We start from the raw sequence: 11,525 nt of genomic DNA, 5'->3' as shown, positions 1-11,525 counted from the left end.
TCCCCCTTCTTTTGCATATGAAAAGACCCTTTACACAAACAGGAGCAAGCTGGAGAAGGTAGCTGACGGTATTCTCCTAAAACTTTGAGGCTTGGTTAGGAGTCTAAAAATAAGAGCAATGTTATTTAAAAATAAGCAAAACTATACATTTATTTAAAAAAACAACTTTATGGGCTATATAAATAGATCATCTACAAAACATTTATGCAAAGAAAAAATGAGTGTATAATGTCCATTTAACTCATTTGATTTAACTAAGTATTTCACTGAAGCTGTTAATTGTAAGGTGCTTACCATCCCTTTAAGTAGATCATGCTTTTTATTGTTAACTAATTAGGGGATCAATCAATGAGAGATTTTCTCTTAAAATTATTCTTTGCTTTCTGTCCAAATTGGTCACATCCACTTGTTAAAAATCAGCAGCCACAAAGCCTTTTCAAAAGAAATGTTCCTGAAAAGGCCTTTTAATACGTTAATACTTGTTTTCGGGATAGGGATAGGTAGGTCACCCAAAACTGAAACGTATTATAGCCTTTTTACACATTTTAAGGTTACAGTAAAGTGCAGTTGAATTAACCCTTTAACAATAATAAAATGAAAAAAATGGATCCACTGCTAGCTTCTAAAAATCCAACTTTATTGTAGTCTAAAATTAAAAACACACGCAAGAAAGAACATGACACTACAGACGCGTTTCAGCAAGTGTCCCCATTTAAAATGACTAACTAATTGGCTAGTAAACATAATAGCTGTCTGCCCCTTCAAATTCAAGATGGTATTCACTTCCCTAGTCAAAAAGGATAATCTGCCTGGAGTAATTCTGAAGTAATCAATGACTCCAGGCCTAGTCATCAGAAGCCATTCTGAAGTATGCCCACAGGCCAAAATATTTAAATGAGATGACTCTAGAGTCATTCAATGGCTGTTCATGCTTGTGAAGTAATCCGTAAGGTAATCTGCTAATCATTCTGAAGTCATTACCTTAGTATGATGATGTGCAAATGACCTCTAAAGTAAATTGATGATCATCAAATTACTCCAGGAGTATCTCAAAAGTAATCCTGTTTGTCTTGGTTTTTTTCAGTTCAAAGCAATAAATGAAAGCATAATGCAAAAGATTTTAAACATATTCCTATAAACGTATCAAAATTGCTATTTACATTATATTATATATATATATATACATATGATATATATAAATCACCTGTAACTAGCCTATGCACATAAACAATATCAGCCCCACAAAGTTTAAGATGGTATCCACAGAGTGTTAATAGCAAATGAAATGTCATAAAAAGTATATAAAAACAAGTGCCAGCAAAATACCTCAATTACTATTTACTAAGCATACCTAAATAGGCTCTGAAGCAGCATTGCACTACTGGGAGCTAGCCCCTAATTGGTGGCTGCGCATATATATGTCTCTTTTCATTGGCTCACCCAGTGTGTTCAGCTAGCTCCAAGCAGTACATTGCTAATCCTTCAACAAAGGATACCAAGATTAAAAAGCTAATTAGGTGACAAAAGTAAATTGTGAAGTTGTTTAAAATTACATTCTTCATCTCAATATTGAAAGTTTAATGTTGTCTTTACTATCTCATTCATTTTAATGTCCCTTTAGCTTAATAAATTCAAAATGCATGAATCAATAACTTATGACAAATAATAATGTGCTGATTTTGTTAAATTATTATAATGAATTTAGTTATACATAGCATTTGAGATATTGCCATGGCAGATATGAAATCTGTTATTAATGTATTTAAATATGGAGATAGTTCATATAATGATTTAATGTTTTCAGCATATACATTAAAGGGACATTAAATACTTTGAGATGGTAATATAAAATGATACATTGTATATATAAAAAATGCTCTGTAATATATTTATTTTCATTATTGATTTTGTCCCCTTTTCCTGTAACTCCATTCTGAAATTGTGTGTTTTTCAGTTCCTGACTAGAAATGGAAGTGCGGAACACTGTCATGCTTCTAAAGTGACTACAAATTTGTATTATCGTTTTGGTGATTAGGTACCATATTAGCTAAAAAATAGTTCATACAGCTTAAAGGGAAATAAACCACTTTGAAATGGTAATATAAAATCATAAATCATATATATATATATATATATATATATATCTGCAATATACTTTAAATTTGTATTTTGTCCCCGTTTCCTGTATTTCCATTCTGAAATTGTGAGCTTTTCAGTTCCTACTAGAAATTGAAGTGTAGAGCACTGTACTATTCCACACAGCTATTGGCTGCACACTCTAGTGACCTATTTAACTTTCCCTAATTGGTCACAGCAGAGAAAGTAACTTAAGTTACAACATGGCAGCTCCCATTGATTTATAGACATTAAAACTTTACACTTATTTTGTCAATATTTAAACAGCTAATGAAACTTTTAAAAATACAACTACATGTTATTCTCAGACTATTCTTTTCTTTGAATGCATAATTATATCTAGCAATTATTTAGTGTTTAATGTCCCTTTAAAGTATGTATTTCTTGACAAAGAAGGTAACATTACATCCAACCGCCAACTCTTTTTGCTCCCCAGCAAAAATGAGCAATTTTGCAATCAATGAGCCCTGAAAAAAAAACAAAATAATAATTAGAAAATAAGTATAAAATCAATGAATGAAAATGGTAATATTGATCACTTGATATCTAAATATTTTTGTAATTTTAAATACCCTATAAAACGTTTATCAATTATTTTGGCCTCTAGGGTTGCCATGTGTTATTTACAAACATTCGGCACAGCAATATGGCTACCAGGGGATCATACAAAAAAAAAAAAGATCATACATTGGCTCCTACCAAAACTATATCTAAGTTCTACAATAGGCTCCTCTGCTGCCAGTAAAAAAAACTGCTAGTAATAAAAAGCAGTGATTTACCCTCCCCCTACAGTTTTGGCTTTGTGATTTGATATAACTGCTGTTATATCAAGGCATTGGTGGCCTTTAAACACCGAGGGTTTGACAAATGAAAAAAATAAAGGAATATTTATTATGAACAAAAAGAGTCACAGTGTGTTTATATAAAAAAGGAATAGAACACAATTACACATAAAACAACAATTTAAAGTAAAAAAGAGTAAAATAACAGAACCCAATACTGTACGTGCTTATATTACTGTTCCAAATATCAATCAGGAGATTGTTGTACCGTCACTATGTCCTAATCCTTCTTCAAAGAAGGAACGTCTTTTACACAATCTTGACGTGGTTCGTGCTTTAAAGTTTTATTTACAAGCTACTAAAGATTTTTGTCAAACATCTGCATTGTTTGTTGTCTACTCTGGACAGAGGAGAGGCCAAAAGGCTTCGGCAACCTCTCTTTCTTTTGGCTAAGGAGTATAATACGCTTAGCTTATAAGACTGCTGGCCAGCAGCCTCCTGAAAGGATTACAGCTCATTCTACTAGAGCGGTAGCTTCCACATGGGTTTTTAAAATTTGATACTTTTGCTTCTTTGGAGGCTATTTTTGGGAGAAAGGTCTTGCAGGCATGGTGCCTTCCGTTTAAGCGCCTGCCTTGTCCCTCCCTTCATCCGTGTCCTATAGCTTTGGTATTGGTATCCCACAAGTAATGGATGATCCGTGGACTGGATACACCTTACAAGAGAAAACATAATTTATGCTTACCTGATAAATTTATTTCTCTTGTGGTGTATCCAGTCCACGGCCCGCCCTGTCATTTTAAGGCAGGTGTTTTTTATTTTTAAACTACAGTCACCACTGCACCCTATAGTTTCTCCTTTCTCTTGCTTGTCTTCGGTCGAATGACTGGTAGTGGCAGTTAGGGGAGGAGCTATATAGACAGCTCTGCTGTGGGTGATCCTCTTGCAGCTTCCTGTTGGGAAGGAGAATATTCCTTGTGTGTGTAATTTTTTATTATTTAATCAGTATCAACAGTGCATAGGTCATGAACTCTTTTACTGTGATCTCATGACATCGCCCAGCTTGGATGAAGACTTCTCCCGGCTTTGTTGAGGACTTCGGCCCGGTTGGGTGAAGACGTCTCCCGGTAAGGTGATTTTCAAGGGGTTAGTGTTAGTTTTTTTTAAGGGGGGATTGGGTGGGTTTTAGAGTAGGGTTGGTTGTGTGGGTGGTGGGTTTTAATGTTGGGGGAGTGATTTGTACTTTTTTTTTACAGGTAAAAGAGCTGATTACTTTGGGGCAATGCCCCGCAAAAGGCCCTTTTAAGGGCTATTTGTAATTTAGTGTAGGGTAGGGATTTTTGTTATTTTGGGGGTGCTTTTTTATTTCTTTAGAGAGATTAGATTAGGTGTAATTAGTTTAAAATTCTTGTAATTTGTTTATTATTTTCTGTAATTTAGTGTTTGTTTGTTTTTGTACTTTAGATAATTTTATTTAATTTATGGAATTAATTTAATTATAGTGTAGTGTTAGGTGTAATTGTAACTTAGGTTAGGTTTTATTTTACAGGTACTTTTGTATTTATTTTAGCTAGGTAGTTAATAACTATTTAATAACTATTGCACCTAGTTAAAATAAATACAAACTTGCCTGTAAAATAAAAATAAACCCTATTCTAGCTACAATGTAATTATTAGTTATATTGTAGCTATCTTAGGGTTTATTTTATAGGTAAGTATTTAGTTTTAAATAGGAATAATGTAGTTAATAATAGTTATTTTATTTAGATTTATTAAAATTATATTTCTGGCCAAAAAAGTGAGCGGTACACCTGTACCTGCAAGACTCGTAATACCAGCGGGCGTTAAAAAGCAGCGTTGGTACCGGCCAACGCTGCTTTTTATGCCTATCACAAGACTCGTAATCTAGCCGTTCTTTTTTGTTTTATTACTTTTTTAAATTTATTGATATATGTAATATTTAGTGCTGCCTTAGACATAGACCTAGTTGGAATTATGTAGATATGTGCTTCATTATATTTTTATATGTAAATACATATTGATATTTAAATATAAACATAACTCCAACTAATCCTATACCTGGGCCAGCAATAAATATTACAAATAACAATAAATTTATAAAGTGAAACACTTGTATTGTTTAAAAACTTTAAAATTTCAACAGAAAAGAGGCCTCAAAAGCTTATTTTTTTCTCTTTTACACCTAGCTAAGCATACCATAATGTTTGAGACCTTATCGACAGCTTCCAAAAGTGTTTTAACTGTTTGCGCTTTCAATGGAAACCTGGTATAAATTTGTGCTTTTTGGTTTCTATTATTTTCTATGGGCCCCGTACATTTTTTTTTCCAGCTGGAGCCCGGCTGCCAGTAATGATGGAAAACGCGTCATCGCAAACTGTCAATAAGCGTAATGGCTTCCGATAGCTGTTTTTTCATTTTATGACCTCTCGATGGAAATAAGCCCTAAGTTGGTAAATACATAGAAGCAATATTGCAATTTCCATTTGGGTTTAAAACAGTAATTATGATTTATAATATTTAGTCCTCAAAAATTTACAGATTCAAAATATGTATCATAAACTAAAATGTGCTATGCCCCTTTTGATGCCTTATTGGTAAATCACAGTATTATAGTTTAGAGAAGGCTAGTAAATCTGTTACACTTACCGTGAAATAAGGCACATGTCTCGGAACTTTTACTATGCTTATGGTTATTGTTTCTGAGATAAAAAAAACAAGGAAGTATTAGCATTGTATTTAATGTCATATCAGACATCTGATCAAGAAAAGGTAGAAAAAACATAATTTATGTAAGAACTTACCTGATAAATTCATTTCTTTCATATTGGCAAGAGTCCATAAGCTAGTGACGTATGGGATATGCAATCCTACCAGGAGGGGCAAAGTTTCCCAAACCTCAAAATGCCTATAAATACACCCCTCACCACACCCACAATTCAGTTTAACGAATAGCCAAGTAGTGGGGTGATAAAGAAAGGAGTAAAAAGCATCAAAAAAAGGAACTTGGAAACATAATTGTTCTTTATAGAAAAAATCTTAACCACCATAAAAAGGGTGGGTTTCATGGACTCTTACCAATATGAAAGAAATTAATTTATCAGGTAAGTTCTTACATAAATTATGTTTTATTTCATGTAATTGGCAAGAGTCCATGAGCTAGTGACTTATGGGATAGTAATACCCAAGATGTGGAACTCCACAGAAGAGTCACTAGAGAGGGAGGGATAAAAATAATAACAGCCATTTTCGGCTGAAAAATTAATGCACAACCAAAAATATAAGTTTTTTCTCATAGTTGAAAAGAAAAGAACTTAAACATAAGCAGAGGAATCAAACTGAAACAGCTGCCTCAAGAACTTTTCTACCAAAAACTGCTTCCGAGGAAGCAAATGCATCAAAACGGTAGAATTTAGTAAATGTATGCAAAGAAGACCAAGTTGCTGCTTTGCAAATCTGATCAACTGAAACTTCATTCTTAAAAGCAAAATGCTTTCTGACCTTTCCTAGAACCAGAAAAGACAAAAAAAAGACTAGAACTCTTCCTGAAATCTTTAGTAGCTTCAGCATAATATTTCAAAGCTCTTACAACATCCAAAGAATGTAAGGATCTCTCCAAAGAATTCTTAGGATTAGGACACAAAGAAGGAACAACAATTTCTCTATTAATGTTGTTAGAATTCACAACCTTAGGTAGAAATTTAAATGAAGTCTGCAAAACTGCCTTATCCTGATGGAAAATCAGAAAAGGAGATTCACAAGAAAGATCAGATAATTCAGAAACTCTTCTAGCAGAAGAGATGGCCAAAAAGGAACACCACTTTCCAAGAAAGTAGTTTAATGTTCAAAGAATGCATAGGCTCAAAAGGAGGAGCCTGTAAAGCCTTCAAAACCAAATTAAGACTCCAAGGAGGAGAGATTGATTTAATAACAGGCTTGATACGGACTAAAGCCTGTACAAAACAGTGAATATCAGGAAGCTTAGCAATCTTTCTGTGAAATAAAACAGAAAGAGCAGAGATTTGTCCCTTTACGGACAAACCTTTATCCAAACCATCCTGAAGGAACTGTAAAATTCTAGGAATTCTAAAAGAATGCCAGAAGAATTTATGAGAAGAACACCATGAAATATTAATCTTCCAAACTCGATAATAAATCTTCCTAGAAACAGATTTATGAGCCTGTAACATAGTATTAATCACTGAGTCAGAGCAACCTCTATGACTAAGCACTACACGTTCAATTTCCATACCTTCAATTTTAATGATTTGAGATCCTGATGGTAAAACAGACCTTGAGACAGAAGGTCTGGTCTTAAAGGAAGTGGCCAAGGTTGGCAACTGGACATCCGGACAAGATCTGCATACCAAAACCTGTGAGGCTATACTGGAGCTACCAGAAACACAAACGATTGTTCCATGATGATCTTGGAGATCACTCTTGGAAGAAGAACTAGAGGTGGGAAGATATAAGCAGGTTGGTAACACCAAGGAACTGCTAATGCATCCACCGCCTCTGCATGAAGATCCCTGGACCTGTACAGGTACCTGGGAAGTTTCTTGTTTAGATGGGAAGCCATCAGATCTATTTCTGGAAGACCCCATATCTGAACAATCTGAGAAAACACATCTGGATGGAGCGACGTCCCCCCCCCCCCGGATGTAAAGTCTGACTGCTGAGATAACTTGCTTCCCAATTGTCTACACCTGGGATATGAACCGCAAAAATTAGACAGGAGCTGGATTCCGCCCAAGAAAGTATCAGAGAAACTTCTTTCATAGCTTGGGGACTGTGAGTCCCACCCTGATGAGTGACATATGCCACAGTTGTGACCTTGTCTGTCTGAAAACAAATGAATGGTTCTCTCTTCAATAGAGACCAAACCTGAAGAGCCCTAAAAATAGCATGGCGTTCTAAAATATTGATTGGTAACCTCGCCTCTTGAGATTTCCAAACCCCTTGTGCTGTCAGTGATCCTCAGACAGCTCCCCAACCTGAAAGACTTGCATCTGTTGTGTCCAGGTTGGACGAACAAAAGAAGCCCCTTGAACTATACAATGGTGATATAACCACCAAGTCAGAGAGAGTTGAACATTGGGATTTAAGGATATTAATTGTGATATCTTTGTATAATCCCTGATTCAGCATACAAAGCTGGAGAGGTCTCATATGAAAACGAGCAAAGGGGATCGTGTTCGATGCTGCAGTCATGAGACCTAAAACTTCCATGCACATAGCTACTGTAGGGAATGATTGAGACTGAAGGTTCCGACAAGCTGAAACCAATTTTAATCGTCTCTTGTCTGTTAGAGACAGAGTCATGGACACTGAATCTATCTGGAAACCTAAAAAGGTGACCCTTGTCTGAGGAATCAAGGAACTTTTTGGTAAATTAATCCTCCAAAGATGTCTTTCTAGTTGATTTGTGTGACATTCGGCAGAATGTAAAGTCTGAGCTAGAACCAAGATATTGTCCAAATAAGGAAACATTGCAATACCCCGTTCTCTGATTACAGAGAGTAGGGCACCGAGAACCTTTGAAAAGATTCTTGGAGCTGTCGCTAGGCCAAATGGAAGAGCGACAAATTGGTAATGCTTGTCTAGAAAAGAGAATCTCAGAAACCGACAGTGATCTGGATGAATCAGAATATGAAGATATGCATCCTGTAAGTCTATCATGGACATATAATGACCTTGCTGAACAAAAGGCCGAATAGTCCTTATAGTCACCATCTTGAATATTGGCACTCTTACAAAGCGATTCAAAATTTTCAGATCCAGAACTGGCCTGGATGAATTTTCTTTCTTTGGGACAATGAATAGATTTGAATAAAACCCCAGACCCTATTCCTGAAACGGAACTGGTAGGATTACCCCTGAAAGCTCCAGATCTAAAACACACTTCAGAAAAGCCTGAGTCTTTACTGGATTTCCTGGGATGCGTGAGAGAAAAAATCTTCTCACAGGAGGTCTTCCTCTGAATCCTATTCGATACCCTTGAGACACAATACTCTGAATCAATTAATTTTGGACAGAATCTGCCCAAATGCTTTGGAAAAATCTTAATCTGGCCCCCACCAGCTGACCTGGAATGAGGGCCGCACCTTCATGCAGACTTGGGGGCTGGCTTTGGTTTCTTAAACGGCTTGGATTTATTCCAATTCGAAGAAGGTTTCCAATTGGAACCAGATTCTTTGGGGAAGGATTGAGTTTCTGTTCCTTATTTTGTCAGAAGGAACGAAAACAATTAGAAGTTTTAGATTTACCCTTAGGTCTTTTATCCTGAGGCAAAAAAACTCCCTTTCCCCCAGTGACAGTTGAAATAATCTAATCCAACTGAGAACCAAATAAATTATTACCTTGGAAAGAAAGAGATAGTAATCTAGACTTTGATACCATGTCAGCATTCCAATAGTTGAGCCACAAAGCTCTTCTAGCTAAAATAACTAAAAACATAGATCTAACATCAATTTTTATGATATAAAAAATGTCATCACAGATAAAATGATTAGCATGTTGAAGCAAGCGAACAATGCTAGACAAATCAGGATCCATTTCCTGTTGCGCTAAACTTTCCAACCAAAAAGTTGATGCAGCTGCAACATCAGCCATAGAAATGGCAGGCCTGAGAAGATAGCCAGAATATAAATAAGCTTTACTTAGATAAGATTCAAGTTTCCTATCTAAAGGGTCCTTAAAGGAAGTACTATCTTCCATAGGAATAGTAGTACGTTTGGCAAGAGTACAAATAGAATCATCAACTTTGGGGATCTTTTCCCAAAACTCCAATCTAACTGCTGGCAAAGGATACAATTTTTTAAACCTTGAAGAAGGGATAAAAGAAGTACCAGGCATATTCCATTCCTTAGAAATCATATAAGAAATAGCATCAGGAACTGGAAAAACCTCTGGAGTAACCACTGGAGGTTTATAAACAGAATTTAAACATTTACTAGTTTTAGTATCAAGAGGACAAGTTTCCTCAATATCCAAAGTAATCAACACCTCTTTTAACAAGGAATGAATATACTCCATTTTAAATAGATAAGTAGATTTGTTAGTGTCAATATCTGATGTAGGATCTTCTGAATCAGATAGAGAAGTTTTAAAAGACCTTTTACATTTATTAGAAGGTGGAATAGCAGACAAAGCCTTCTGAATTGAATCAGCAATGTTTTTTTTTTATATTTACAGGAATATCATGTACATTAGATGTTGAAGGAACAACAGCCATAGTACTAGAACTGATGGATACATTCTCTGCATGTAAAAGCTTATCATGACAACTATTACATACCACAGCTGGAGATATAATCTACACAAATAGAACTGTTATCAGGCAGCAGGGTTCCAACAGTGGTTTCTGAGACAGGATCAGATTGAGACATCTTGCAAATGTAAGAGAAAAAAACAACATATAAAGCAAAATTATTTCCTTATATGGCAGTTTCAGGATTTGGAAGAAAAATGCAAACAGCATAGCCCTCTGACATAGAAAAAGGCAAGAGGCATATAGGAAATGGGGTTTAAAATAATAAAATTATTTGGCGCCAAGTATGACGCACAACGCAAACATTTTTGGCGCCAACATCCTGAAATGACACACTCACATCATTGCAGACTCATCCTTGTGCAAGGAAACTCGGCGTCAACTAAGACACCGGAAATGACGAATTTGCGTTACCGGACGTACCTTCGCAGCAAAAAAAAATATTATCGCGAGCCTAATTTTGCCCGCAAACATTTAATGAGAAAGCAGTCATTAAATTTTACCCCAGGTAAGAAAAATATTTTCCTGAATATGTTTTTTCCCAAATATGAAACTGATAGTCTGCAAAAGGAAATATACATAAACCTGACTCATGGCAAATATAAGTACAATACATATATTTAGAACTGTATATTAATACATAAAGTGCCAAACCATAGCTGAGAGTGTCTTAAGTAATGAAAACATACTTACCGAAAGACACCCATCCACTTATAGCAGATAGCCAAACCAGTACTGAAACAGTTATCAGTAGAGGTAATGAAATATGAGAGTATAATGTCGATCTGAAAAAGGGAGGTAGGAGATGAATCTCTACGACCGATAACAGAGAACCTATGAAAATATTTCCTGCGAGGAAAACCATAGAATTCAATAGGTGATGCTCCCTTCACACCCCTCTGACATTCGCTGTACTCTGAGAGGAATCGGGCTTCAAAATGCTGAAAAGCGCATATCAACATAGAAAATCAAGCACAAACTTACTTCACCACCTCCATAGGAGGCAAAGTTTATAAAACTGAATTGTGGGTGTGGTGAGGGGTGTATTTATAGGCATTTTGAGGTTTGTGAAACTTTGCCCCTCCTGGTAGGATTGTATATCCCATACGTCACTAGCTTATGGACTCTTGCCAATTACATGAAATAAATAGAACATTATGGACCAGATTACAAGTGGCACACTAAATAGCTTGTGCGCTAACTGTGCTCAAAGTAAAAATGTATTGTAACCAGGTTAGCGTGCATATTACAAGTTGAAAATAGAAAGCGCAAAAGCTAAAGGTCGAGGCGTGCTAAATTGAGGACTTTGGATACTGCAA

General features: G+C 35.6%; 1 protein-coding gene across 1 annotated transcript in view; it reads right to left on the bottom strand.

The window, feature by feature from the left end:
• Positions 1 to 598: 598 nt before the first annotated feature.
• The window catches only part of LY96 (lymphocyte antigen 96), a 141,600-nt gene continuing 130,673 nt past the window's right edge, over positions 599 to 11,525 (bottom strand). Inside the window, exons 4-5 of the mRNA XM_053715135.1 lie at positions 5,586 to 5,638; positions 599 to 2,603 (exon numbers count right to left, since the gene is read on the bottom strand). Of these exons, the coding sequence (XP_053571110.1) occupies positions 2,505 to 2,603; positions 5,586 to 5,638 (152 nt within the window). The 3' untranslated portion in view covers positions 599 to 2,504. The remainder of the gene's footprint in view (positions 2,604 to 5,585; positions 5,639 to 11,525) is intronic.

The sequence above is a fragment of the Bombina bombina genome, chromosome 5, assembly GCF_027579735.1.
Source record: "Bombina bombina isolate aBomBom1 chromosome 5, aBomBom1.pri, whole genome shotgun sequence".
Lineage (NCBI taxonomy): Eukaryota > Metazoa > Chordata > Amphibia > Anura > Bombinatoridae > Bombina > Bombina bombina.
The sequence above is the reverse complement of the archived record's forward strand: the minus strand, read 5'-3'. Positions and strand labels throughout refer to the sequence as shown.